We start from the raw sequence: 26,989 nt of genomic DNA, 5'->3' as shown, positions 1-26,989 counted from the left end.
TCTTTCATATGTACGATCATGATTTTTTTATTTTTTTTTGCGCATTTGTGTTGTCTTCTGTCATTCTTTGTTTTCAATTAGATTTTGAATATAGTTTGTATTTTTAAAGGCAAATGTTTTTTTTTTCTTCTGAAAGTTCAAGTCTGAAAATCGTACAAAATGTGGAAAAAAACATATTTGAAATGTATAATTTTTATAATATGTATAGAATAATTCAGTGGTACAATCTTCTGAATTGACAAGTCAAAAACATATCGTCATAATTTTAGATACGCCCCAATAAAGAACATAGCAAAGAAATAATCTTTTGATCAATTCAGTATCGCAATCAACACCCTATGCAAATTAGTTATTCGTAAGTGAGAATGCATATTATATGAGAGTATAATTTTTCTTGTTTTTAGAAAATACATGCACACGCATGTGTATCTAAATCTAATTGTGATACTGTATCTTCTTTGACGATTATAAACAAAGATCCTTCCACTATCAAAAGATTAAAAATCTTTGAAATCATAGAAGATTTGGTGGAAATGTGAAAATACTATTGTTTTTCTTATACATATTGAATTGTGTTTCCTATATTTAATATAAGAAATATTTATTATATGATATTTTTGACAGAGGTTTTTAAGTTATATCTTTGTACATTAAATCGTAGTACTAGTTATTTTTCCTTGGAAAAAATTTCATATTCGTTTTTTTTTTCCTTTTCTGTATTCGTAGACAATCGTGGTACAACTGTTTTAAATAAACTAATGATACGTCTGACTATGTTACAGATATGAAACTACCAAGGTATTTTTCCGTTCTCTTGTTATGTGCAATATTAACAATAATCAGTTTTGGTTGTTGAGGCCTGAGGGTGTAAAAAATGCACCATAAAATTCGAGGTGCACTATTTACATCCTAAAAATATAAGGGTTAGAGGGTTCAAAATAAATTGAAGGTTAGAAGGCTTGTTGGAGATGCTCTAACACACCCAAAAAATGGGCTTTCATGGTCAAGAGTCACAAGACGAAGTTTGACATAGAAGGGAGACATGTTCTCGGAAGGGCTTTGCCCCAAATGCATACAGCTATATATACATAACAAAGGCTCAGATATAAATGTAATAAGTGATACAAGACGAAAAAAGAAAAAAGAGTTTTAGAGAAAGTGAAAAACTAAGATTTTCCAAGCAAGTTTTGTTTTGTTTTGTTTTGTTTGTGTGTGTGTGTGTTGTTTTTATCCTTGTGTTTCTGGAGTGAACGTAAAATTAAAAGACAACATCGAAAGTTAGTAGTGATGTCATGTGTGCAACCTCTTCCTTATATAGTGAAGCTTGGGAGCAAGAGTTTTTCTACGAGATATAGCGGTTAGAAACCATCAACTCCGTTAACAAACTATGTGTTGTTTCATTTACAAGCAATGAAACAAAAATACGCTTCACTTACAACCTGAATTGTAAAAGCTTAGAACATAGAACATGTCCTACAAGCAAGGTAAAATAGAACAAATCCCTGGAAGTATCGCAAAAGCGGACCCGAATTAACTTGGGTCGACATAGACAATATTAGTTGATTTTTAGTCGTTTACGTTAATTAGTTATAGATGGAATTGATGCATTTAAACTCTAGTTTCGATTGCATCATAATATGCAACTTGTTTTGTATCCAAATTTCTACATCCAAACTCACTTGGACAAAAAGAAACATGTTGTGAATGCTATAATTTTGATGTAGCATTCTGGTTCGGGAATTTTTAAAGTGATGGGCTGCATATACTACAAAAATATTAGGATATCGTTATTTGTTGGGCTTTGACGAAATCTTAATCTGTAAATTCAATTAGTGAGCCCAATTAAGTGTGTTTTGCCAAAGCATACATAACTCAGGTATTTAGTTTACCGATTAACTAATTTGAGTCAAAAATCATTTGACACATCTTCCTTTTTTTCCACCATTCTTTTAGGGATTTTCTCACATTAATTATTCATTAATCATTTAACTACAAATATTAGTTTAGATGAGGACTTAAGTATTGAAAGTTTTCGTCTTCAAAAGTTCACATACTTTCGATAAATTTATTTCAAAGGTTTCCCTTCCACAATAGTACACAAGAACAATAAGCTTTTGTTAAAAGTAAAAAAAGATGATCTCAATTCCATCATACATTGAGTGGTTAATTATTATTTCCACTTATACTCTAACTTGGGCGTTTCTTTGCCATGAGTGAAATAGATTCCATCTTCTCTAGCATCCCAAAAGTTCTTTTTACCATAATGAACTATGAGACCACCACCTTGATATGCCATAAATGATGCATGAAACTTGAAATTAGGCCCTTGCCATAATTCACAGTAAAAGTCTGATCTCACAATACTATCATGGAAACTAAAATCATAGGTTTCTCCAGGACGCAAAAAATGGAAACCTAGATTGTCTTCTGATGTGCAATGAATCTTCAAAACATTGTTTCGACCAAGGGAACTCTTGAAGAATACAGTGTTTTTCTCATTCCATATTAAATTTGCGTTACTCAATCCTATGCACAATCCAATAACGAGCAGAAAACACGAGAGCCGATTCATTGTTGACTGTTTGAATTGGCCTTCCTTCTTTTAAATTCAGAAGTAATTAATCTGTAGATAATGAAAAGGGACAGACGGATAGTGTCTTTTTATACAAGTGTATTACATGGTTAGTCGTTAGTTTTTGGTCTTTCCTATTTTTAAACATGTTTTTTTTTTTGAGTTTTGACTCATACGAACTTGTTGATCGCTTTTACTGTTTTCTTTGTGCCCTTATCTATTTCGCTGTTTCACATCTATTTAAAGGATTAATGCTTTCGATAGATTTATTGAAACGTTCAGCTTTGACATTTGTGATATGAATTACGAGTCATGATAAAAGATCTTATTCTTAATATTCCAATTTAAGACTTTCACTCCCATTATAGCATGAGTGGTTTGGCGAAATATCTAGTATTCTTATAAAACAATGCCTTGAGTTTGTTGACATATATCTCATAATTAGCAATGTTGAAATTTTTCTTAAACGCTTTTAAAAGAAACTTATCCAAAAGAGTGTCAGATTTAAGGCAAGAGACAGAGATTGGTTTTAATTTGTGTTATCTTGATTAGGCGTTAAAAGCCATAATTATACAAAAAGATGATATAACCTAAAGTACATAATGTGGTTACCATGGAAAAACCAAAAGGGGCAAAGTAGAGTTGACTAAGCTTGACTAGTAGCTATTGACTAAGATGCACTCTAATAATAAGAATATAAGTAGCAAATATATTTAACACCCTCCCTCAAGTTGGAGCATATACATCAAGAATGCCCAGCTTGCAGAGAAAGAAATGGAGTTCTCTCTTTGTCCCAACGCCTTAGTGAGAATGTCTGCTAATTGTTGTTGAGAGGACACATGGGTAGTAGTCATAATACCAGCATGGATATCATGGATATAGTGACCATCCACCTCAATATGTTTTGTACGTTTATGTTGAACCGGATTGGCACTTAGAGCAATAGCGGACTTATTGTTAGAGAATATGCGCATAGGTCGATCTTGAGAGACACCAAGATCATGCATCACCTTTTTAAGCCAAATAAGTTCTTGAGTAAGAAATGTCATGGCTCGATATTCGACTTCTGCGGAAGAGCGAGTGATAGTCAGTTGTTTCTTCATTTTCCATGAGATTTTTGTGTCACCAAGTTGTACAAAATAACCTGTGAGAGAGCGTCTAGTAAGAGGACAGGCGGCCCAATCACTATCACACCAACCATGACGCTGCAAAGTCGATGAGCTGGGAAGCAAAAGGCCTTGGCGCGGATTGGATTTTAGATATCGGAACCACCCATATCACAGCATCCCAGTGTTCTTAAAGTGGATGTTGCATGAACTGTGCTAATTTGTGAACTGAATAGGCTAACTCAGGTGTCAGCTAATTAAGTAGCTAAGTCGCCCTACCAAGCGACGATACCTTTCAGGATTTGAAATGAAAGCTGACTTGGGGAGAGGGAGAGCTGGTGGGTGATCTCTCACTCTGTCTACTTACATTATTCATTAATCATGTATATATGTGCAAATTAATATTAGTTTTGGTTAGGACGTAAGCCTTGGATATGTTTGCGTATTGAAAAACTCACATACTTATAAAGTTTCTCTTTAATACACTAAAGATACATTTACATATTAAGGTGCCTTAATTTGATGATTTATTACAATGTTTCACGTCCACTATAATACACAAGAAAATGAAGTTTCTGTCAAACTTTAAAACAAAAAGATGAGTTAAATTCCATCTTTTCCCTTTGAGTGATTAATTATTACTTCCACGTATACTCTAACTTGGGCATTTTTTGGCCATGGGTGAAATAGATCCCATCATCTCTAACATCCCAAAAGTTCTTTTTACCATAATGAACTATCAAACCACCACCTTCATATGCCGTAAATGCTGCATGCAACTTGAAATTAGGGCCTTGCCATAGGTCACAATAGAATTCTGATTTGAAAAGACTATCGTGGAAACTAAAATCGTAGGTTTGTCCATGGCGCAAAAAGTGGAAGCCTAGATTGTCATCATTTGATATGCAATTTACTTTCAAGACTTTGTTCCGACCAAGAGAATTCGTAAAGATGACAGAGTTTTTCTCATTCCACTTTCCGCTACTCAACCCTACGGATAATCCAATGACGAGGAGAAACCACGAGAGACTATGCATTGCCTTTATTGTCGAATTGGCCTCTTTATTTATTTATTTATTTATTTTTTTTTTTTTTTTTTGAAGTAATCAATAGGGACAATTTCTTTTTATACAAGCGTATCACATGGCTATCCTTTCATTTTTGGTATTTCCTATATTTAAACATGGTTTTCTTGACTAATCCATTTATCAATTTTGCTATTTTTTTCTTATTCTTATCGGTTTTCCTTTTTTGCATTTAGTTAAAAAGAGTAATCTTCTATATATACATTTTTGTAGACGTTTTTAGAAGATAATATTGAAGATTTGAGCCATAATTCAACAATTAATTCAAATGGGTGGGTATAACCCGGTTTAACTCTGTTCGGATCTTGGATAACATGTTTAATTATGTTCTGATCTTCGATAACATTAATTTTTGGAAAAGTTACCTAAAAACTAATAATTAAAAACAAAAATTAATGATTTAATTACCAAATTTAATATAAACAATATCTCTAAACGAACCATATTTGTTATTTACCTTAACTAATTTCCTAAAATATTTTTACCTAATTTAAACATAAATATATAATTCTTCTTTCACTTTTATTTGATCTTATACTTTATTTATTTTGAATTTATATAAAATATATATAGTTAATAAAATATTATATTTTTTTCTGCATATGATGTAATTCAAATTTTTTTAAACGGACATATATTATTCAAAGTATGAAGAAATAATATGTATACAATGTCTCACATCGCTTAGAAAAATTGGACAATGTTTCAGACCCATATTATAAAAGGACCAAAATGATTCTGATTACGAATGAGCAGGAAGCTTGATTTATCAGTCGTCCAAAATTAAAATAGTTATCCGATTTACTTGGGTTTTTTATTTTAAAGAATTGAAACTTTAAAATGTTTCAAGAAATTATAAATATTATAACTTTATCAAAAGTTAAATATTATAATTTTAAAAACTTTTTATAAAGTTTATCTTTAAAAAATACTTTAAATATTTATAATTTTAAAACTGATAAAGTTTTAAAAATTATAAATTGAATTTTACAAGAAATTTAAACATTATAAATATATATATAAAATATATTAATACAAGACGATATATTACAGGAAAAATCTTAAATATAATCAAGGTCGATATTTTATTTTTTGTAAGTTTCAAATTTTATAATATTGAAATTTATAAGAAAATGACAAAATTATGTTTAATTTCACGGGACTGGGTTATATGGTAGGACGGGTTTGGGTGGATAATAATTACGATTGTACAATGTCCCACATCGCTTAAAAAAATTGGACAATGGTTCAGAGCCATACTATAAAAAGGACCAAAATAATTTCGATTACGAATGAGCATGAAACTTGATTTATGAGGTGTCCAAAATTAAAATGGTTTGTTTACTAGGGTTATTTATTTTAAAGAATTGAAACTTTAAAAAGTTTCAAAAAATTATAAATCAAATTTTACAAGAAATTTAAACAATATAAAAGATATTAATACGGGACGATATACTGCGAGAGAAATCTTAGATATAACACTCAAAATTCAATGATGAAGTTTGGGTCAATATTAATCTTTTTTGAAGTTTCTAATTTTATAAATATTTGAAATTTATAATAAAATGACAAATTTGTGTTTAATTTAACGGGACGGGGTTATATGGTGTGACGGCTTTGAGTGAATTATAACATTGGATGATATGCTACGAAAAAAACCTATAATTAACAATCATAATATAATTATATAATATTAAGCACTAAACAAAATTAACAATATTAAAAAAAAATACTTAAAACTTTAATTTTTTTAAAACACATTTCGATTCTTTTATAAGATTTCTCTCGCAATACTACCACGGGTGAAATCCTAGAATTGACGAGTTTGAATCGATATTAATATGGGATGGTGTACTACGGGTGATATTTTAGAATTGACTGGTTTAGGTTGATAATAATTTGCGATAGAATTAGGAGTAAAATTCTAGAATGACAATTAAAATATAATTATACAATTAAATACTACCACGGGTGAAATCCTAGAATTGACGGGCTTGATTCGATATTAATATGGGATGGTGTACAACGGGTGAAATTTTAGAATTGACTGGTTTGAGTTGATAATAATTTGCGATAGAACTAGGAGTGAAATCCTAGAATGACAATCAAGTTATTATTATACAATTAAATACTACCACAGGTGAAATCCTAGAATTGACGGGTTTGATTCGATATTAATATGGGATGGTGTACTACGGGTGAAATCCGAGAAACAACAATCAAAATACAATTATACAATATTAAACATTTAACAAAATAAACAAATACAACTTAAAACTTTAAAATTTGAGTTATAAAATTTTGTCTCGCGGTGAATTATACATTTAAATCAAACAATAGCAGAAATTTATTAAGTCATCCTAAGAAATATTCAATTATTTTTTATTTAATGAAAATATAGACCCGCGGTATACCGCGGATTAATATTTAGTGCTATTGATAAATTTATCTCAACGTTCAGCTTTGACATTGTGAAATGCATTATGAGTCATGACTCTGTTTATAGATATTCCTGTTATAGTATTTATTAACCGAAGTAATGTAAACCAAATTTTAAAAATACATACAAGATAAATAAAAGGTCCAAAACATTATATTTACGGTCATGCATCTGATTTCTTTTCTTCCAAAAGGAAGGAGCCAAAGCAACCGATCAAGTGGAGACTAGTAAACCATACACAATCACTCATTTCCTCACAAAAGAAAGATAAGATAAGGGTGTCAACACCTTTCCTTAATCATGTGGTAGTGAACGAGTTATCATGAATCCCGGACCCTTTGATCATTAGGGCTTTTTGCCTCTTACGGTTCTCACTATATAAAGATGACAAAACCAATAGAAAAACAATTAAGCAAAAGAAGAAGAAGAAGAAGTAATGGCTTCCTCTATGCTCTCCTCTGCCGCTGTGGTTACCTCCCCGGCTCAAGCCACCATGGTCGCTCCATTCACTGGTTTGAAGTCATCCGCTTCTTTCCCGGTCACCCGCAAGGCCAACAACGACATTACTTCCATCACAAGCAATGGGGGAAGAGTTAGCTGCATGAAGGTAATGTCATTAATGAAAACTGTCTTTTGTCATGTGCAATTAGTGCAACTGAACAATACTTAAGAATAATTGGGAATTGGGAATTATAGGTGTGGCCACCAATCGGAAAGAAGAAGTTTGAGACTCTATCTTACCTCCCTGACCTTACTGACGTCGAATTGGCTAAGGAAGTTGACTACCTTCTCCGCAACAAATGGATTCCTTGTGTTGAATTCGAGTTGGAGGTAATATACACAAAACTTTTCCTTTGTCTACTAATCATTATTATTTTTTTCGTTTTCATTGCTAGAAATATTAGCCTATAACCGGATTTTTTAGAACCGAAATAGACTATATCACCTTGTGCATATCCTCCAATATCAATTGTATTGAATGGTTTTCTTATGTGTTTATAGCACGGATTTGTGTACCGTGAGCACGGAAACACTCCCGGATACTACGATGGACGGTACTGGACAATGTGGAAGCTTCCATTGTTCGGATGCACCGACTCCGCTCAAGTGTTGAAGGAAGTTGAAGAATGCAAGAAGGAGTACCCGGGCGCCTTCATTAGGATCATCGGATTCGACAACACCCGTCAAGTCCAATGCATCAGTTTCATTGCCTACAAGCCCCCAAGCTTCACTGATGCTTAAATCCTTTTCTGGAATATTCAATGTTGACTATCCGGAACCCAATTTTGTATGGTCAATGTAAATTTAAGTAATTATTTTGCCAAAGTGAAAAAACTGAAGGTTTGTTTTTCTATCGTTTCCTCTATAAAAATCTCTATTCATATCACTTCATTTCTGCTCTTATCACTTTTAACTCTTTTTATTCGTTTTATCTCTTTTAACTAACATTTTAGTTCCTTTAAATTTCTCTCCTAATTCTTGCCTTTGGTTCTCTAATGAAAGAGTACCCTTTTTAGGTACATTTCGCACTTGAAAGCATAGCAAAGATGCGTCCATCAATCAAATTTTGAGGGTTGATTTAGAACATTTTAATTTAAAGATGAAAAACAGCCAGTAAAGGTAGTAAAAATACGTAGAAAATAGAGATGTCGTCTCAGAGAAGATGAAAGTTACATAGCCCTTTGGAAAGGAAAAAATGATCACTACCGTCAAAAGTTTGTCACAAGAGATACATGCTCAAAAATTCGCAACACTAAGCCTACGATGGACGGATACAAAGGGATCTGTTTCTTTTACTTTACCCTAACTACTCCTTTCTCAGTTGGCTAGCTTCAAAAAACAGAGTTGCCACGGGAGACAGAATGTTTAAATGGAATCAACAAGTGAACACAAACTGCATGTTCTGTCACGAACCTATGGAAACAAGACACCATCTTTTTTTTGGGTGCTCTTACTCGCAGAAGGTATGGGAGAAGCTGATAAGGGGAATACTACTTGATAAGTACTCGACATATTGGAGGGAAGTCTTTAAAACCATTTGTGACAAAAACTATGACAAAACAAAAATCTTCATTCTACGGTATGTCTTCCAAAACACGGTTCATTCGATTTGGGGAGAAAGAAATGCTTGAAAGCATGGTGAACAACCATCACCAATGGAGAAACTTGTCAAGTTAATTGACAAAAATGTTTGGAACCGGCTGAGCACAATACGGAGTGGGGGGAGCTTTGAAGTATGAAGGAGGTCTTCAAGTTTGGTTTGGTACAAGACAAGCTTAAGACCAAATCCTCTGTTTTAGATTTGTTTTTCAAAAAAGTATGCATTAAGTTGTAAACACGTTTATTTCTCTTTTTAAAATCTAATCTAAAAATTTTCTTTTTTAAAATGACATAGAAAAATCCAACTGTATATTTTAAATCCATAAACATGAATTCTAGAGCCGCAAGTCCAAAAATTTAGAGATGACATCATAGCAAGCAAGGACACGCAAGAATTAATGAAATTTATAATGGAGATAACAAAGCATGAATATTTATAATTTGGAAACTGTTTTACATTAAATTAGATAGTTTACGATACATTCAAAGCTAAAACACTTATTTACAATGAAAAGTAATCAATGTTTCTTGAATGGGTTTGGCTACTTCTTCTCATATGGTTGGACCGGGGCATATATGAGCTTTTACGTGGTATTCGTGGACCCATGACCATATGAGCTTCTTCATGTGGCCTTAGAGTGTGGATTCTTCCCTCGGATCCACACCATCCATTGAAGTGTGTTATAAAATTTCCCCATGATCCGTCATGGCTTTTGTGCTTAAGTTGTCATGGTGGGAATTATCTTGAGGTGCCACATTCGTGCTTAAGTGGGCCGTAAGTGCAATTGCGTTGTGCTCCAAAAGGAACGGTGCCGTGGGTTCCTCTTGTTCATCAGAAATATATTAATTAGCCGTAAAACCTGAAAATTCACAAGCATTTGGATTGTTTTCTAATTTAATATCCATTATGTGACTAAAAGTTCTAGTGATCGTACATACTACATAGAAAATAATAACACAAAATACTAGTTTACATTTCCCAATTAAAAACCATTTTGAATGAACTCTGTCTGATTTAATTATACTTTTAAAATGTGGGATGAATTCAAAGATTATACTTATATTCTTATTATTTAAGATTATCAAGTGGAAAAATAAAAATATGAATGTGTTAATATAAGGTAATAGAAATTTAATCATTTTTTTAATCTATATGTAAAAAGTATTTAACCGATATCTACAATTTGACGCCTCCCAATTGAAAGGAGCCAAAAGCAACCGATCAAGTGGAGACCAGTAGCCATACACATTCACTCCTACCCTTACATGAGAAAGATAAGATTATGGAGTTTTCTGCCACGTGATCTTATCCTAGTGGTCCAAATCGATAAGGGTGTCAACACCTTTCCTTAATCCTGTGGCAATTAACGACGTTATCATGAATTATGGCCCCTTTGATCATTAGGGCTAGTTGCCTCTAGCGGTTCCCACTATATAAAGATGACAAAACCAACAGACAAACAAGTAAGTAAGAGAAAAACCAAAAGAAGAAGAGAAACAACAAGAAGAAGTAATGGCTTCCTCTATGTTCTCCTCCACCGCTGTGGTTACCTCCCCGGCTCAAGCCACCATGGTCGCTCCATTCACCGGCTTGAAGTCATCCGCTTCTTTCCCGGTCACCCGCAAGGCCAACAACGACATTACTTCCATCACAAGCAACGGAGGAAGAGTTAGCTGCATGAAGGTAAATGTCATTAATGAAAACTGTCTTTTGTCATGTGCAATTAGTGCAACTGAACAATACTTTAGAATAATTGGGAATTCGAATTTATAGGTGTGGCCACCAATCGGAAAGAAGAAGTTTGAGACTCTATCTTACCTCCCTGACCTTAGTGACGTTGAATTGGCTAAGGAAGTTGACTACCTTCTCCGCAACAAGTGGATTCCTTGTGTTGAATTCGAGTTGGAGGTAATATACACTGAACTTTTCCTTTGTCTCTAAGCATCCTTTATTCTTCTTCTTCATTGCTAGAAACTTAAGTGGATAACCGAAATAGACTATCACCAATATATATATCAATTGTATTGAATGGTTTTCTTTATATATAGCACGGATTTGTGTACCGTGAGCACGGAAACACTCCCGGATACTATGATGGACGATACTGGACAATGTGGAAGCTTCCATTGTTCGGATGCACCGACTCCGCTCAAGTGTTGAAGGAAGTTGAAGAATGCAAGAAGGAGTACCCTGGCGCCTTCATTAGGATCATCGGATTCGACAACACCCGTCAAGTCCAATGCATCAGTTTCATTGCCTACAAGCCCCCAAGCTTCACCGAAGCTTAATCCCCTTTCTGGAATATTCAGCGTTGATTATTCTGGAACCCATTTCTATGTGGTCAATGCAAATTTAAGAAATTATTTGCCGACTTAACAGTTGAGGAACTATTGTTTGAAAGTGAAAATGTTATTCCTATCAGTTTCTCTATAATTATAGTTATCATTTCATTTCATTTTTGCCCTTAAATCTTTGAAATCTTATTTTTCGTTTAGCTCCTTTAAACAACATTGTGGCTCCTTTAAATTATCCTCATAATTCTTGCTTTTGACTCCCTAGACTAACCAATAAACTCTAATAAAAAAAGAAAAACTTGCTACATTGTTTTAAGAAATTTTGCACATGAAAGCAATCAATCAAACCTCGATATTTAGAGAAAAGTTTATGTAAGGGAGTGTAACCATTTTTCAGATGACATAGCCATTGGAGATTTGGAAAAGGTAGTATATACAGAAAATTCAAATGCATCTTTTAAAATTATAAACATAAAACATGTATTCCAAACCCCTAAGTGGGATATTAAGTCAAGAAATAGCATTACATAAAGCAAGGATCGACAAAGACTGAAATTTGTCAAGCATGAAGTTACTAAATTTTGGAAATTTTGTTTACGTTAAATTTGATCATTGGTTATGCATTAAAAGCTGAAACAGTTATTTAGAAGGAAAAGTAGTTAACGTTCCCAAAAAGTTCTAAATAAAACTAGATTCCAAATGATAATGAAAACGTCGCATCTACTATATGTTTGGTTTTAAGTTTTTGTTTTGACAAAAAATCATATGTTTTTGGATTCTTCTATGCAAACGAAATATAAAAAATTCATGATTCAAATACAAAATACATATAAAAATAATAATTCAAATTATCGAACATTTTTTCCATCTCCCGGATTTAATTCACACATTTTGGCTTCAATTAAAATCCAAGAAAAAGAAACAAAATGACTTATAAAAGACAGAAACTAGTAACTTAGATGGATGGGTTAAGACTTAAGAGTTAAGACTATCTCACTTTCGAAAAATGATTTATTTAGCTGAGGTGCGGAGTGGAGTGGACCTTGTGATCCTTTTCCCTACACGAAAGTTTTTTCGTGACCAGTTAATGTGTACTTTGTACACGTTTCTTCTCATATATATGATTGAAAAGGGGGCATTAATTTGTGAGCCTGAAGGTAGTAGTCGTGATCCATGAGTGCATGACCATAGTTTTATGTGACTTTAAGATGAGTTCTTGACTCCGTTCTACACCTTTGATTACATACTCAAGTTTGCATGGTGGAAATCAGCTTGAGGTGCCATATTTGTGCTTGAGGGGGCCGTAAGTGCAATGGCATGGTACTCCAAGGAGAACGGTTGCGTATGTGGGTTCCCCATTGTTATTGTGATGTGATCAGAGTCGCAAGATAATCGTGAGCTGATATTACTTGTTGATCTAGAGGCAGCGTGCATTACCTCATATAGAAGATACCATGGACTTTGGGAGGTTTTCTTGGAAATTCTTCCATGAGGGGTTTACCGCGCACTTGATACATGTAGATGATGGTTTTGCCGTTTCGTTTGTTCGCTCGGTCTCTTTGTCCCACAAACATATCTTGCATGATGTAGTTGTTGTTAGTATCGACTCAAATATTTACTCTCTCCAACCAGTAAGGTTTTGCTTTTATCCTAGCCACATAAAAATCAGAAATAAAAGTACTATTTGCTAAAAATGAAGTGAAAGTATTGAATTAACCGAAATCAATGTATTCAAATTTTGTCTCGCTTTTCTTTTGTCGACTAATATATTATCATTTGAAGATAATATATAACTTTTCCAACAAAAAGATTATCGACAATTTATTGTGGTAAATGATTTTCAGGATGTATCCAGAATCGACAGTCTACCAGTACTAGAATATATCTAATAGATAAATGGTTCTTCTTACACTATGCTCATTATGGATTCTTTAATTTACTCTTTCACAAAAGGGACGATGACGAAGGAGTCTCTCTACAGCACGTTAGAATTCTTTTGATAGGTTTACTTCCATTAGTCTGAAATGGAATCTTATTTATAAGTCTGCCTGAAAAATCTTAACAATTGATATTAATAAAACGGAAAGAGTAATGAATATTTTTAAGAGCATCTCGAATCTATCTCTATTTTTATTTATATACTCTATTTTTGTATTTATTTAACTCTAACTCATCTCTATTTTCATTTGTAAAATAGAAATTTCTAATTTTTTTTCTAAAGCAAAAAATAGAGATTTTTATTTTTTCTCTTATTTATTTTTTCTAACGAATTTTTGAGGAACCATTGAAGTTAAAATATAAATCTCTATTATATTTTTTCCTCTATATTCAGAAAGAAAATAATAGAAACAAATATTGGAGATGGTTAAAGCTTTTTTTTTTGTCCGGATAAATATCATACAATATATTTATGTAAATATCAAATTTAAATAATTTTGTTATAACTATTTTTTAATGCGACCTTATTTCCAAAGAAAGTGTTAAGCCAAATTAAATCATACATGGTAAATAAGAGGTCCAAAAGACCAAAAGCATTAAATTTAAGGTAATGCGTCTGGTTTCTTTTCTCCCAAACGAAAGGAGCCAAAAGCAACCGATCAAGTGGAGACCAGTAACCGCACATTCACTTCATTTCCCCCACAAGAGAAAAGATAAGATAATGGAGTTTTCTGCCACGTGGCCTTATCCTAGTGGTGCGTACCGATAAGGGTGTCAACACCTTTCCTTAATCCTGTGGCAGTAAACGACGTTATCATGAATCATGGACCCTTTGATCATGAGGGCTTTTCGCCTTTAGGGGGTTCTCATTATATAAAGATGACAACACCAGTAGGAAAACAAGTCAGTAAGTAAACGAGCAAAAGAAGAAGAGAAACAACAAGAAGTAGTAATGGCTTCCTCTATGCTCTCCTCCGCCGCTGTGGTTACATCCCCGGCTCAGGCCACCATGGTCGCTCCATTCACCGGCTTGAAGTCATCCGCTGCATTCCCGGTCACCCGCAAGACCAACAAGGACATCACTTCCATCGCAAGCAACGGGGGAAGAGTTAGCTGCATGAAGGTAATATCATCAATAAAAACTGTCTTTTGTCATGTGCAATAAAACAAAACATAGGATATATTAATTTGGAATTGGATTTGGGGATTATAGGTGTGGCCACCAATTGGAAAGAAGAAGTTTGAGACTCTATCTTACCTCCCTGACCTTAGTGACGTCGAATTGGCTAAGGAAGTTGACTACCTTCTCCGCAACAAGTGGATTCCTTGTGTTGAATTCGAGTTAGAGGTAATAAACACAAAAGTTTTCTTTTGTCTACTAATCATTATTATTTATTCGTTTTCATTGCTAGAAATATTAGCCTATAACCGGATTTTGTAGAACCGAAATAGACTATATCACCTTGTGCATATCCTCCAATATCAATTGTATTGAATGGTTTTCTTATGTGTTTATAGCACGGATTTGTGTACCGTGAGCACGGAAACACTCCCGGATACTACGATGGACGGTACTGGACAATGTGGAAGCTTCCATTGTTCGGATGCACCGACTCCGCTCAAGTGTTGAAGGAAGTTGAAGAATGCAAGAAGGAGTACCCGGGCGCCTTCATTAGGATCATCGGATTCGACAACACCCGTCAAGTCCAATGCATCAGTTTCATTGCCTACAAGCCCCCAAGCTTCACCGAAGCTTAATTTCTTTTCTAAAACATTCTTATGAATTATCTCTGCTCATTTCATTTCCTATTGTCTGTGTTCTTTTTCTCTTTATGAGACAATTTCTATCGGATTGTCAAATGTCTGATTTATGAATATGTAATTTATATATCCGTGCGTCTTGATTTTTTCCGATGGTTAACTAGTTTGAAAATTTCCGATGAGATAAGACAACATACAAAAAATCGAATAAATTGTGTAAATATAGATAATAGTGACATATGGATTTGTATTCATATTTGTCCATTGTTTTAAGAGGAAAAAAGTTACAAAATCTTATTTTCTTAATAATAAGTAAATTTACTTTATAAGGACTGTGAAGTGTGTAACATGTGTTTGTAGATCTCAGTCACACAGAGTTATTACCTTAAAGGAAAAGGATGGTCCACTTGAAAGGATGATAGACACATTTGTGGACGGTGCCAGTGCCATATACATAAGATAGGCTTGCGGATAAGAGTCCACTTTTAAATTTATGATTAAGACCCTTTTCTTAATGATCTCACATATCAATCTGAAACTTGTGTGTCAACATTGTCTTAATGACCTGAAATATCAATTTGAAACTTGTGTGTTCATTGACTTAATGAAACTACAAGAAATCATCAAATGTGTGAACGGAAAGTTCTTTGAAGTGTTTTTTATATAATTTGTGTAGACTTACATGCGTGTAGTTTAAACTTTAATATTAACTAAAATGTATTTAAATTAGGGTTTATCTCCTAAAATTGATTCTAAAATGGTTAACCCAATATAGGTAGTTTATGTGTTGGTAGATCTACCGAAAATCCAATTAGTTTGAATCTTGCGGAATAGAAAAAAACAAACTATAATCTTGATTTTTGGATCCCACCGTTGTGGATGCTCTAATAATGCAAGTCATGCATGTTTCACCAGCGTCTAAGTCTGTATATACGCTTTTGGATTTTGTTCGAAATATTGAAACACCAAATAAAACAAAAAAAAATACTGAAAATCTATTATGAGAAATCTCTGTATATAAACATAAACGAAAGTGAACCCTTTAAAGATATATTTTCGTTTCGGTCGATATACATACACTGATTTCTCAATATCTTCTTTTATCTTAAGAAATCCTATCAAGTATCAACTATCATCTATGTATATAGTTTCACCAACCCAAAATGATTTGTAACAAACACCTTAATCTTTAATATTTAGTTAAACCAACTCTTACCGCTCATCACCGCGTCATAACGCTGCCACCATCCCCACCCAAACGCAAACGCAAACCACGTCCATTCCTCTTCATATGTTAACATGTGCGGCCACTCCTCAACACATTTTGATGAGAGCATTTCCGCATTTTCCCTGATGTTCTGCACCGTGCCTTTCTCTTTCTCCTCCTTTTCCTTTTCGACAACAGTAACATTATTTTGATCATCTTGCGTATCTTCCTTCTTTCTCATCAAACTTATGATCATCAACGATTTCTTACGTTTAGGCGGCAGAGGTTTCATGCTCTCTTTGTAAACGTTCATCCGAGCTTTTGCCGTCATTCTCGCGTGTTTAGACTGTTCCCTTCGAGTTTCCTCTCCGTTGCTTGATCTATTTCTCTCTTTACCTTCATACACCGCGCTTACACGAGCTCTCTTCATAGAATCCACGTGCATTCACACATTTTTTACATCAACATGTTTTATAACTTGGAATAATATGGTCAGACTTAATATCTCCCATTTATAAAACGTGTATTGTTGTTATGGGTACAGGTATGAGTCTCCAACGGCTTTGATTGCTTTCTCTCTTTCTTTCTTTTTTAAGTCAAAAGAGCTCCAAAAACTATAATGGTAAGAGCAACGAATCGAACACAAAAAAGGGGAAACAATAAATTTGAGGAAAGAATCGAACACAATATTCAAAAGAACAAGATTCGTAATAACACAAAAAGTTTTAGATGAAAAGAGGATTATAACGTGAAGTCTTGGTTATATAATGAAAGTTGTCGAGTGTAAATCCATCATTAATTAATGGTGCTCGAGCGTTTCGTTTGTGTAAATGCAATGTATCTTGTGTATGCTTTTCTTTTGAGTACGAGGACATATATGCATGCGTTACGTAAAACTTCTGATTGACTTTTCTTCAAGGTTTACACTACATAGGAAGTTCCGAAAAGGCCAAAATTTGCTCCTTGTTGAGGTGTGAACCGAACCTAAATTTATCAACTCGAAAAACGAATCTAATTTGAATAATAGAATTGGTTTCTGGTCTTTTGTTTGATAATTTGTAGAAACTTTAAAAATCTAGCTAGATTCCCATTACTTTATCTTGAATGATAAAAAAAAAAAACCATTGTAGAAATTTACAAACATTCAAGGTCTTAAGCTAATTACTTGTGAAACTCAATTACTATATCTTAATAAAATTGTCTCGTGCTTTACTTGGGAAATATTTACTACAGTCTATATATATATGAATATAGAAACAAAGGAAAGTCTTCTATGTTCGATGTTCATGATGTATAGCATTCATACAAATGTTAAACATCAGTTTATGGCCTGAGTTAAATAACGCGTGAAATCTTGTTGGCTTATAAACATAATTGAGTTGAAGGAGAAAAAATGGTAACAGACTGCTTTCGAATGCATTGTTTGGGATTGCGTTGTTTTCTATTATTCTGTTCTACCTGCTAGATTTCACGGGACCAATAATAGGCTTATTTCTCATGGTAGTAAAAACCTATGCTTTAGTTTTGTTCTTCAGAGGCTTCATTGTGCAGTGCAGTCGTATTCTTATTCATGGTAACCACTAACCATAAGCTGGACATTGCTACTCGATGATTTGTTGTAGAGTTTTATCTTCTCCGCGATAACTTCAGACACTTCGCGCTGTGCATGATCATTCCCTTCAATATAGATCTTTAGCTCCTTCAAACACGGAAAATAGTCCAAGAAATGCGTTATCATGTACATCTCTTCCATTGTTCCATGAAACTCTTTAATCTCTAACGTTTTTACTGGACAAGATGTGAGCGAACGACCTTTTTCCTCTCGAGAAACGCAGTCACAAGCATCCCCGCATTTATCTGTGACAAAGTGCAAGAGACCCTGAGAGCATAAAGAAGACATGAATAAGAGATTCAAATCAAAGTATGAACTATATCTTTGTACATGTTTGATAAATGAGTTATTTCTATACCTCAAGGACTAGAGTTTCTAGATGTGGACAGTTCCTCAGAAGAACTGGCATTGCTTGCCATCCTCGATTCTCGGCACTCTTGATAGATAAAGATTTGAGGTTTTTGAACACTGGCATTGATTCACAGCTTAGAGAAAGCATCTGATAATAAGACAACCCACAATTAGATATTTTGCCATTACATGTCTCTAAACAAGACTCTCGCTAGTTCGTTAAAATGGGACTAAATAAACATAACCGTCGTGGATTTCTCTATTTTATCACCTCGAGAGAAAAGAAAAAAGAAAAACTGACCTCAAGAGTATTGGCAGACAAGTCTAGACACTGAACATTTCGTATGCCATTCATGAGCTTCCCCACATTTGGAAACCGGAGAACAACCTCGTCATTGTTATTTGGCTCTCTTGCTCGTCTGATTTGACCCTCAGTTACCCCAAGGTTGATCCTAGCCTCAAGTAAGTTTTCCATGTTAACTAAGGGGTAGTCTTTAGCAACATACTTAAAGTGACTAAAGTAAACAAGACTAGGTGTATCAAATGAAATACTGCCTGAATAAATATTGGAACTCATTGTTAGGGTCTTGAGGCTTGGATTTGACACGGTGACATCCGTAAAGGTCGTGAACCAGAATGCATCAACAATGACTAATTCCTCTAGCGCAGGTAAAGCTCTAAGAAACAACAAATCACCATAAAACCCAACATAATCAAGTTCGAGAGTTTTAAGCATTGGTAAGAAAATCTCCCCAGCCAACCAACCAACAGTTTTTTCCCGTTGGCCAATACAAAGTCTGTGTAATTTCAACCTAACTAGATTCTTGCTCTCGAAACGTTTTGAAGACAACAGAAAGTATTCATCCATACACAAATCGATTGACAGATCAAGTTCGGAAACACCACGTGCCAACACATTACTTATCCAACCATCAACTCGGTCTGAATCAAGCTTAAATAGAAACTTGATGGAGACTTTCTTAACCGGACAATTACCTTGCAATGCCAATATTCTACCCACAAAATCTAGGAAGCTCTGTCGAATTTCGTTCCTGTCACGCTTACCCTCTTCGGGATGCAGAAAGATAGAGTCATCAATGTGAAGATTAGAGACAAAAGCAAGCAGATTGCGCCACCTCTTGGAGAGAACCGATGTCAAAGCAGCCTCCTTTGTTGTAAGGAAGGACAATATATGGCAAATAAGCTCGTCTGGTATATTTCTTAAGAGATCCATCTTCTCTACACGAAAGAAGACAAGCTCTTGTGAGAAATCAGCGATACAAACAGAGAATATTAGGGGTTTGTTTTGGCTCGGTTATCTTCAGTTATTCTTGGCATAATCATCTACGAATATACTCTAACAGATTCATATATTCTGTGTAACTAGATCTTCTGAACTAGATAGATTTCCCTAGATTTACGCTTTCGGTTGTACATCTACTCTATATATGTTGTATGTTGCTCATTGTGATGAATAACACGAATCTCTTTAGACTCTGAAATCCTTTTAGAGAAAGTTTTGATTATTAAATTGACGCGAAGATGAGTTGGTAAAACAGAGAGAAACCCTAATTAGTTAACAACGTAAATAGCCAAAAGGAAACTTCTGAACTAAGAAATCTCAAATAAAGGAGAATTTAGTAAAGTTCGACACCTACCTTGTTCCTAGGGAGCTACTAGCGAAGATTCGAAGAAAGGATACAAAGGTTTCAGGTTGGAGAAGACAGGCAAAGACATCGGAGAAGCTGAAACATCGAATGTTTTAAGAGGAAATCGTTAGACTTACCTCCCCAGGGCACAACAAACAAGACTAATTCCTCAAGCGCAGGCAAAGCACTAAGAAAACATCTTATCAACACATAACGTAACAGAGTGAAGAAGGAGAGTTTTAAGCATTGGTAAGAATATGTCCCAGTCAATAGCAAGACTGTTTAATTTCAGAGTAACCAGATTCTTGGTCTTGAAACATTTTGGAGACAGAAAATGGTAATCTGTTCCATGCAAACTGATTAGCACATCAAGTTCGGAAACACCACGAACCAACGTGTTACTTATCCAACCATCTGCTCGGTGTGAGTCAAAGCCAGTTCTAAACTTGAGGGAGAGTTTCTTAATGGGAGAATCACCCTGCATTGCCAATACTCTATCAACAAAATCGATGAAGCTCTGATAAGTGATAAATGTCGTACCTATCCTCCTTAAAATCTTCATTATGGAGAAAGATAGAGTCATCAATATCGAGATTAGGGACAAACGCAAACAGATTGCGCCATCTCTTGGAGAGAATGGAAGTCAACGTAGCTTCCTTTGTGGTGAGGAAGGACAATATATGACAAAGAACACCGTCTGGTAGACTGCTAACATGATCCATCTTCTCTGCACGAAAGAAGATTTGAGCCTTTGATTAAACCTGTAAAAGAGAAAGACGATGAAGAAAGAAGACGAAATCGAGCCAAAGGAGAAGAAGCTAAGTCAACATAAAGATATGTTGGGCTTGTGTGGCTGCAGCTTTCGTTAAGGCCCAAACAAGAGTAAAGTGTGTTTTTTGGGTTAGCTTGAGGTTGAAGTTTAATTAAAGTAAAGCAGTGTGCAAGTGTTGTGGTTAGAGTTTCAAGGTAGTAGAGTCTAGAGTTAATTATGTGATTAAGGCATGTTTGTATGTGTAAGTGTGCCAAGTACAAGTAGTATAAGTATGTGTGAGTGTGTCTTGTAAGAGTGTATCCAAGTTTTACCAACATGTAGACATTCAATGTTTCTCTTCTCTTTGAAAACGTTTATGTATTTGTTAAAATGTTAGACAAAAGAGGCAGAGATTAGAGAGAGTAACTATATGCTTCTGTTAAAACAGAGAAAGAGAAACAGAGCATATGAGAGTGAGAGATGTGAGAGCTAACCTTTGCGTGATAGTGGTGCACTGGTGCTTTGTATGAGTTCAACAAGAATGCAAGAGAAGAAAGAACAACAGTTTTGCGATTGGTTTGGTTTAGGGTAAAAAATGTTTTCAAGCCAATTAAATGAAATCAAACCAAAACAACTTTCGTTCTTCCAAGACTTCATTGTGCACTCCACTCCTTATACAAGCAACCACTTACCAGGAGCTGCACGTTGCAATTCGATACCTTGTTGTAGCGATTTATCCTCTTTGCGATAACTTTAGACACTTCAAGTGCATTCTCTTCAATATAGATTTTTATCTCTTTCAAACACGGAAAATAAACCAAGAAATGCTTTATCATGTGCATCTCTTTCTTTTTTCCTTGAAACCCTTTAATCTCTATAACTTTTACTGGGCAAGATGTGAGTGAACGACCCTTATCCTCTCGAGAAATGCAGCCACAAGCATCCCCGCATTTATCTGTGACATAGTGCAAGAGACCCTGAAAGAGTGATACCATAAAGGACACAATAAGAGATTCAATTCAAAGTATATATGAAAGCTATCTTGGTTCATGTTTTGGCAAATTAGTTATTTTTTTATACCTCAAGGACTAGAGTTTCTAAATATGGACAGTTGCTTAGAAGAACTGGCAGTGCTTGCCATCCTCGCCTCTTTTTACCCTCAATAGTTAACGATTTTAGGTTGTTGAACACTGGCATTGATTCAAAGCATAGAGAAAGCACCTGAACACAAGACACACGTCAATTAGACATTTTGCCATAGATGTTTCAAGAAAAGAAGAAGAGAAAACTGACCTCGAGAGTATTAGCAGAAAACACTAGATACTGAACATTTCGTATGCCATTCATGAGCTTCCCCACATTTGCAAATTGTAGAACAACATCGTCCTCATCAGCCTCCACGCCATCGTTATTTGGCTCTCTTGCTCTTTCGACTTGATCGTCAGTTAACAAAAGTTTGATTCTAGCCTCAAGTAAGTTTTCCATGTTAACTAAGGGGTAGTCTTTAGCAACATAGTCAGAGTAACAAAAGTAAACTAGACTAGGTGTATCGAATGACATAGTTCCCGTATAATGGTTGGAACTCATTGTTAGGGTCTTGAGGCTTGCATTTGACACGATGACATCCTTAACGCTCCAGAACAGAATACATCAACCATGACTAATTCCTCAAGAACAGGCAAAGCTCTAAGAAAAACCTCATCAACATAAAACCCAACTGACTCAAGTAGGACAGTTTTAAGCATTGGTAATAATATTCCCCCAGCCAACCAACCAATAGGGTTTTCCGGTTGGCCAATACAAATACGGTGTAATTTCAACCTAACTAGATTCTTGCTCTCGAAACGTTTTGAAGACAAGAGAATGTATTCATCCATACACAAATCGATTGACAGATCAAGTTCGGAAACACCACGAGCCAACACATTACTTATCCAATCATCTAGGCGGTCTGGATCAGACATACTTATACACTTGAGGGAGACTTTTCTAGTGGGAGATTTACCCTGCAATAACAATAATCTATCGACAAATTCAACGAAGCTCTGTTGAATTTCGTTCCTATCACGCTTACCCTCTTCAGGGTATAGAAACATAGAGTCATCAATGTCAAGATTAGGGACAAGTGCAAACAGATGTCGCCACCTCTTTGAGAGAACAGAAGTCAAAGCAGCCTCCTTTGTGGTAAAGAAGGACAATATATGACAAAGAAGCTCGTCTGGTAGATTGCTTAAGAGATCCATTTTCTCTAGAAAAGCTTCGTATATTACCAAACAGTTCAACTACAAACAGAGAAAGGTTTGGTCTTTAGATTCATGTAAAAATTCGAGCATGTAGAAGGAAGCAATTAATTATAACTGGTAAACCCTAAAAGAGAGAAACGCTAAGTTAACAACGCAACTAGGAATACATCCGAAAGGAAGCTTGTGAACTACGAAACCTTAAAAAGCGAATTGAGTAAACTTCGATACTTACCAAGAAACAAATATTGGAGATTTCAAGAAAAGAGAGATTTGGGAGTTGCTTTATCGCTGGTTTCTTTGATTTTATGAAGAAAAAGGCATCGGAGAAGCCGAAACATCCAAATTTTAAGAAAACAAAATTAGGGTTTTATTTAATCCGGTTCTTAAAAATCACTGGTTTAATTTCGGTAAACCGGGACAGCTTGAGTTAGGCTGCAGAAGAAAGCAAACTTTTTCACGTTGAAGGGCAGGACTTTGGTAAAAACATAGAGCAAGCTTTTTCACGTTAAAGATTTGATCGCGCAAAGAATCGCAGATCATGAATTGGACATCACAACATTAGCCCCGTGACGAGGTCAAACATGTATAATCCGGGACAGCTTTAAGACTATTGATAAGTGTTGGATTTGGATCGGTTTTGGAAAATAAAATAAAAAACTTAAAAAATTGGTTAAATTTTGCAAAAAAAGGTATTATTTTGATTAATATAACTAAGAATTTCAGAATATTTAGGAGGGGTTTATTGGTTTATAGATATATATATACACCAATTACACAAAAATCAAATTCCGAAGTAAGTGAAGTAAGAGAAGTGTATTAGTTTTCCATCTTAATTACAGGGTAGTCTTTAGCAACAAGTCAGAGTAAGAGAAGTAAGTGAGACTCGGCGTATCAACCGAAAAAGTGTCTAAATAATAATAAGAATAGCAGACATAATGGTTGGAAGTTATTGTTAGTCTCTTTTAGACTTGCATCTGACACAACAGCATCATCTTCACTCCAGGTTACATAACCCATGGCTAATTCCTCAAGCGCAGGCAAATCATGAAGAAGAATCTTAAACTTATCAGCAGATAACTGAACTAACCTAAGAACAAGAGTTTTAAGCATCAGTAAGAAAAAGCTTCCATCTAACCAACCAATATCAACTCCATAACCTATCTCTAGCTTAACTAGTTTCTTGCTCTCGAAACATTTTGGAGGCACCCAAAACTTCTTACCAATCGACTGGACATCCAAAACGATTAAAAGAACAAGCTCTGAAACACCACGTAACATCACATTACGTATCCAAGCATCCACTCTAACTGAATCAACACCGACACAGTTGATGGAGACTTTCTTAATGGGAGAATCACCCTGCAATGCCAATACTCTATCAACAAAATCCATGAAGAGCTCTCGAATATCTTCCCTATCCCCTTTACCCATTTCCGGATGCAGAAAAGTATTGTCATCGATATCAAGATTAGGGACAAAAGCAAGAATCCCTATCCCTATCCCCTTTACCCATTTCTTAATGGGAGAATCCCCTTTACCCACGGCTTTCCGATTGTCTTGGTTTGAAACAGTTTTTCAAGCCAATTTAAACCAAAATCAAATTCCAAAACTTTTCTTCTTTAGAGGCTTCATCATGGAGTCCACTTCTTATACAACTTACCACCTACTAGGAGCTGGACATTGCAACTTGATGACTTTTTGTAGCGTTCCATCATCTCCCCCGTGATAACTTCAGGGACTCTGAGCTGTGCAGGATCATTCTCTTCCATATACATTTTTAGCTCTTTCAAACACGGAAAATATTCCAAGAAATGTTTTATCATGTTCATCTCTTTGGTTGTTCCTTGGAACCCTTTAATCTCCAACACTTTTACTGGACACGATGTGAGTGAACGACCTTTGTCTTCTCGGGAAACACAGTCACAAGCATCCCCACATTTATCTGTTACATGGTGCAATAGACCCTGAAAGCATAAAAGTGACAATGAGAAATTCAAAGTATGATATTTTGTACATGTTTGGCAAATTAATGAATTGTGTTATACGTACCTCAAGGACTAGAGTTTCTAAATGCGGACAGTTCCTTAGAAGAACTGGCATTGCTTGCCATCCTCGATTCTCGGCACTCTTGATAGACAAAGATTTGAGGTTTTTGAACACTGGCATCGATTCACAGCATAGAGAAAGCACCTCATAACAAGAGAAACCATAATTAGACCTTTGCTTATTATATTTGTTAAAAATGGGACCGAAGAAACATGACTGCCATGCTCCGTAAATTGAGACGAAGTACTGGTTATCTTTCATTTATTTTACCAAGACCAGCTAAATAGAGAAAAGAACAAAAAAAACTAACCTCAAGAGTATTAGGAGACAAATAGAGACACCGAATATTTCGAATACCATTCATTAGCTTCCACACATTTTCAAATTGGAGAACATCGTACTCATCATCCTCTAACAAATCATTGTTTATTAGCGCTCTTACTCGGCTGATATCGCCTTCAACTACAAGAAGGCTGATTCGAGCCTCAAACAAGTTTTCCATTTTAGCTTCGGCATAATCGTCCACGACATAACCAGAGTAAGATAGGTAAGCAAGAATAGGTGTATCAAATGACAAAGTATGTGTACAAACGATGAAGTTTATTGTTAGGGTCTTGAGGCTTTCACTTGAAACAATCAAATCGACAACATCCCGCTCTTTCCAGTATATATTATTCATGACTAATTCCTCAAGCGCAGGCAAAGCATGAAGAAGAATCTCAAACTTCTCAACAGATAACAAAACTGATTCAAGAACGAGTGTTTTAAGCATTGGTAAGAAAATGCTCCCATCCAACCAAGAAATATAACTTAATCCGAGCTTAACTAGTTTTTTGTTCTCAAACACTTTTGGAAAGAGATTATAGTCATCTTCGAAAACCGAATCCACAAAGATTGATAAATTAAGCTCGGAAACACCACGCACCATCACATTCTGTATCCAACAATCCACTCTATCCGAATCAACACCGGAACAATCGAGGGAAAATTTGTTAATGGGAGAGTTACCCTGCAATGCCAATACTCTATCAACAAAATCCATGAAAAGCTCTCGAATATCATGGTCCACAATATCAACATTAGGGACAAATGCAATTAGATTGCGCCACCTCTTTGACAGAACCGATGTCAAAGCAGCCTCTTTTGTTGTAAGGAAGGACAATATATGGCAAAGAAGCTCGTATGGTAGATTGCTTAATAGATCCATTTTCTCTGCACGAAACGAAGAGGAATCTTACCAAACAAGAAAGGTTATTCATGTAAAATCCAAGCAAGTGCAAAGAAACACGTTAAACTGGTAAAGTAGGAATCTTATGGATTCGAACATGAACTTTCATAGAGGGAAAGTTAGAGCTAACAACACAAATACAAATCTTATGGACTAAGAACCCCCAAAACATAATTAATGAGTAAACCTCGAAACCTACCTTGCTACAAAAGTTTTATCCAAGACCTATTTTGTAGGGATTTTAGTGAAAAAGAGAGTTGGGATTTTCTTAATTTAGGGTTTTATTTCATCCGGTTCTTTAAAAAGGAGGAGATATGAAGCAAATACCCAAGCTTTCAGGTTCGACATAGACATGCAAAGGCATCAGAGAAGCATCCAATTTTTAAGAGGAAGACGTGAGTTTTTTTTTTTTTTTTGATAAAATGTTACTATTATATAAATGAAGATAGTTTTGGATTTACATTTTGATTACCAAAAGTAATAGAAACTTGCCAAAAAAGAGAGGTAAAAACCAATTAAATAAATATATGGAAATTGAGGGTTTTGTTCTTTAAAATCGCCGGTGTAGTTTCGATAAACCGGAACGGGTTGATCTTTGGGCTACA

The 26,989-nt window shown here is 34.9% G+C and overlaps 11 protein-coding genes, 2 long non-coding RNA genes and 2 pseudogenes across 18 annotated transcripts; 5 read left to right on the top strand and 10 right to left on the bottom strand.

Annotated features, from left to right (window-relative positions):
• Positions 1-2,170: 2,170 nt before the first annotated feature.
• On the bottom strand, positions 2,171-2,572 carry AT5G38440 (Plant self-incompatibility protein S1 family; the record flags this gene model as incomplete). Its single annotated transcript, NM_123205.1, has 1 exon — positions 2,171-2,572. The coding sequence occupies one exon, from the start codon at positions 2,570-2,572 to the stop codon at positions 2,171-2,173; it is 402 nt and encodes a 133-aa protein (NP_198660.1).
• A 794-nt stretch (positions 2,573-3,366) lies between these two features.
• Positions 3,367-4,015, bottom strand: AT5G38437 (annotated as a pseudogene; the record flags this gene model as incomplete). Its single annotated transcript has 1 exon — positions 3,367-4,015.
• Positions 4,016-4,105: 90 nt separating this feature from the next.
• On the bottom strand, positions 4,106-4,777 carry SPH8 (S-protein homologue 8). The gene has a single exon (NM_001125860.2). It carries the CDS (start codon positions 4,713-4,715, stop codon positions 4,317-4,319), a length of 399 nt encoding a protein of 132 aa, NP_001119332.1. The 5' UTR covers positions 4,716-4,777; the 3' UTR covers positions 4,106-4,316.
• Positions 4,778-7,474: 2,697 nt separating this feature from the next.
• On the top strand, positions 7,475-9,628 carry RBCS1B (Ribulose bisphosphate carboxylase (small chain) family protein). Of its 2 annotated transcripts, NM_123204.4 has the most exons (4): positions 7,548-7,553; positions 7,617-7,810; positions 7,900-8,034; positions 8,206-8,710. In NM_123204.4, exons 2-4 carry the CDS (start codon positions 7,640-7,642, stop codon positions 8,443-8,445), a joined length of 546 nt encoding a protein of 181 aa, NP_198659.1. In that variant the 5' UTR covers positions 7,548-7,553; positions 7,617-7,639; the 3' UTR covers positions 8,446-8,710. The 2 variants fall into 2 exon arrangements, with proteins under 2 accessions (NP_001318696.1, NP_198659.1); NM_001344249.1 differs by having other exon boundaries at positions 7,475-7,810; positions 8,206-9,628.
• Positions 9,629-10,723: 1,095 nt separating this feature from the next.
• On the top strand, positions 10,724-11,888 carry RBCS2B (Ribulose bisphosphate carboxylase (small chain) family protein). The gene is made up of 3 exons (NM_123203.5): positions 10,724-10,987; positions 11,078-11,212; positions 11,353-11,888. The coding sequence occupies exons 1-3, from the start codon at positions 10,817-10,819 to the stop codon at positions 11,590-11,592; spliced, it is 546 nt and encodes a 181-aa protein (NP_198658.1). The 5' UTR covers positions 10,724-10,816; the 3' UTR covers positions 11,593-11,888.
• A 666-nt stretch (positions 11,889-12,554) lies between these two features.
• AT5G05725 lies at positions 12,555-13,153 on the top strand. The gene has a single exon (NR_142860.1). It is a non-coding gene; the product is annotated as an other RNA (long non-coding RNA).
• Positions 12,944-13,153, bottom strand: AT5G05745. The gene has a single exon (NR_142861.1). It is a non-coding gene; the product is annotated as an other RNA (long non-coding RNA).
• Positions 13,154-14,152: 999 nt separating this feature from the next.
• On the top strand, positions 14,153-15,807 carry RBCS3B (Ribulose bisphosphate carboxylase (small chain) family protein). Of its 3 annotated transcripts, none has more exons than NM_123202.4 (3): positions 14,153-14,659; positions 14,750-14,884; positions 15,055-15,622. In NM_123202.4, exons 1-3 carry the CDS (start codon positions 14,489-14,491, stop codon positions 15,292-15,294), a joined length of 546 nt encoding a protein of 181 aa, NP_198657.1. In that variant the 5' UTR covers positions 14,153-14,488; the 3' UTR covers positions 15,295-15,622. The 3 variants fall into 3 exon arrangements, with proteins under 3 accessions (NP_198657.1, NP_001119331.1, NP_001031981.1); NM_001125859.2 differs by having other exon boundaries at positions 14,379-14,659; positions 14,750-14,899; positions 15,055-15,807; NM_001036904.1 differs by having other exon boundaries at positions 14,379-14,659; positions 15,076-15,622.
• Positions 15,808-16,360: 553 nt separating this feature from the next.
• On the bottom strand, positions 16,361-16,949 carry AT5G38400 (uncharacterized protein; the record flags this gene model as incomplete). The annotated part of the gene is made up of 1 exon (NM_123201.2): positions 16,361-16,949. One exon carries the CDS (start codon positions 16,947-16,949, stop codon positions 16,494-16,496), a length of 456 nt encoding a protein of 151 aa, NP_198656.1. The 3' UTR covers positions 16,361-16,493.
• Positions 16,950-18,068: 1,119 nt separating this feature from the next.
• On the bottom strand, positions 18,069-19,701 carry AT5G38396 (F-box/RNI-like superfamily protein; the record flags this gene model as incomplete). The annotated part of the gene is made up of 3 exons (NM_148059.1): positions 18,069-18,383; positions 18,475-18,615; positions 18,769-19,701. 3 exons carry the CDS (start codon positions 19,699-19,701, stop codon positions 18,069-18,071), a joined length of 1,389 nt encoding a protein of 462 aa, NP_680364.1.
• AT5G38397 (uncharacterized protein) lies at positions 18,805-19,168 on the top strand. Its single transcript, NM_001344248.1, has 2 exons — positions 18,805-18,929; positions 19,051-19,168. Exon 1 carries the CDS (start codon positions 18,812-18,814, stop codon positions 18,893-18,895), a length of 84 nt encoding a protein of 27 aa, NP_001332341.1. The 5' UTR covers positions 18,805-18,811; the 3' UTR covers positions 18,896-18,929; positions 19,051-19,168.
• A 618-nt stretch (positions 19,702-20,319) lies between the features above and the next one.
• AT5G38393 lies at positions 20,320-24,567 on the bottom strand (annotated as a pseudogene). The gene has a single exon.
• On the bottom strand, positions 22,457-23,110 carry AT5G38392 (F-box/RNI superfamily protein; the record flags this gene model as incomplete). Its single annotated transcript, NM_001344247.1, has 1 exon — positions 22,457-23,110. The coding sequence occupies one exon, from the start codon at positions 23,108-23,110 to the stop codon at positions 22,457-22,459; it is 654 nt and encodes a 217-aa protein (NP_001330761.1).
• On the bottom strand, positions 23,944-24,541 carry AT5G38391 (F-box/RNI superfamily protein; the record flags this gene model as incomplete). The annotated part of the gene is made up of 2 exons (NM_001344246.1): positions 23,944-24,017; positions 24,079-24,541. 2 exons carry the CDS (start codon positions 24,539-24,541, stop codon positions 23,944-23,946), a joined length of 537 nt encoding a protein of 178 aa, NP_001332340.1.
• A 174-nt stretch (positions 24,568-24,741) lies between the features above and the next one.
• AT5G38390 (F-box/RNI-like superfamily protein) lies at positions 24,742-26,784 on the bottom strand (the record flags this gene model as incomplete). The annotated part of the gene is made up of 3 exons (NM_123200.2): positions 25,467-26,784; positions 25,160-25,300; positions 24,742-25,074 (listed from the first exon to the last, which is right to left on the bottom strand). Exons 1-3 carry the CDS (start codon positions 26,361-26,363, stop codon positions 24,742-24,744), a joined length of 1,371 nt encoding a protein of 456 aa, NP_198655.1. The 5' UTR covers positions 26,364-26,784.
• Positions 26,785-26,989: the final 205 nt, after the last annotated feature.

The sequence above is a fragment of the Arabidopsis thaliana genome, chromosome 5 (assembly GCF_000001735.4).
Source record: "Arabidopsis thaliana chromosome 5, partial sequence".
Taxonomy (NCBI): Eukaryota; Viridiplantae; Streptophyta; class Magnoliopsida; order Brassicales; family Brassicaceae; genus Arabidopsis; species Arabidopsis thaliana.
The sequence above is the reverse complement of the archived record's forward strand: the minus strand, read 5'-3'. Positions and strand labels throughout refer to the sequence as shown.

Excerpts from the sequence above, each read along its gene's own strand:
- RBCS3B (NM_001125859.2), top strand. The coding sequence starts at position 14,489 with ATGGCTTCCTCTATGCTCTCCTCCGCCGCTGTGGTTACATCCCCGGCT. Across the intron at positions 14,660-14,749 it reads GAAGAGTTAGCTGCATGAAG|GTGTGGCCACCAATTGGAAA; the intron begins GTAATATCATCA and ends TGGGGATTATAG. Across the intron at positions 14,900-15,054 it reads TAGAGGTAATAAACACAAAA|CACGGATTTGTGTACCGTGA; the intron begins GTTTTCTTTTGT and ends ATGTGTTTATAG.
- RBCS1B (NM_001344249.1), top strand. The coding sequence starts at position 7,640 with ATGGCTTCCTCTATGCTCTCCTCTGCCGCTGTGGTTACCTCCCCGGCT. Across the intron at positions 7,811-7,899 it reads GAAGAGTTAGCTGCATGAAG|GTGTGGCCACCAATCGGAAA; the intron begins GTAATGTCATTA and ends TGGGAATTATAG. Across the intron at positions 8,035-8,205 it reads GTGTTGAATTCGAGTTGGAG|CACGGATTTGTGTACCGTGA; the intron begins GTAATATACACA and ends ATGTGTTTATAG.
- AT5G38397 (NM_001344248.1), top strand. The coding sequence starts at position 18,812 with ATGCCATTCATGAGCTTCCCCACATTTGGAAACCGGAGAACAACCTCG.
- RBCS2B (NM_123203.5), top strand. The coding sequence starts at position 10,817 with ATGGCTTCCTCTATGTTCTCCTCCACCGCTGTGGTTACCTCCCCGGCT. Across the intron at positions 10,988-11,077 it reads GAAGAGTTAGCTGCATGAAG|GTGTGGCCACCAATCGGAAA; the intron begins GTAAATGTCATT and ends TCGAATTTATAG. Across the intron at positions 11,213-11,352 it reads GTGTTGAATTCGAGTTGGAG|CACGGATTTGTGTACCGTGA; the intron begins GTAATATACACT and ends CTTTATATATAG.
- SPH8 (NM_001125860.2), bottom strand. The coding sequence starts at position 4,715 with ATGCATAGTCTCTCGTGGTTTCTCCTCGTCATTGGATTATCCGTAGGG.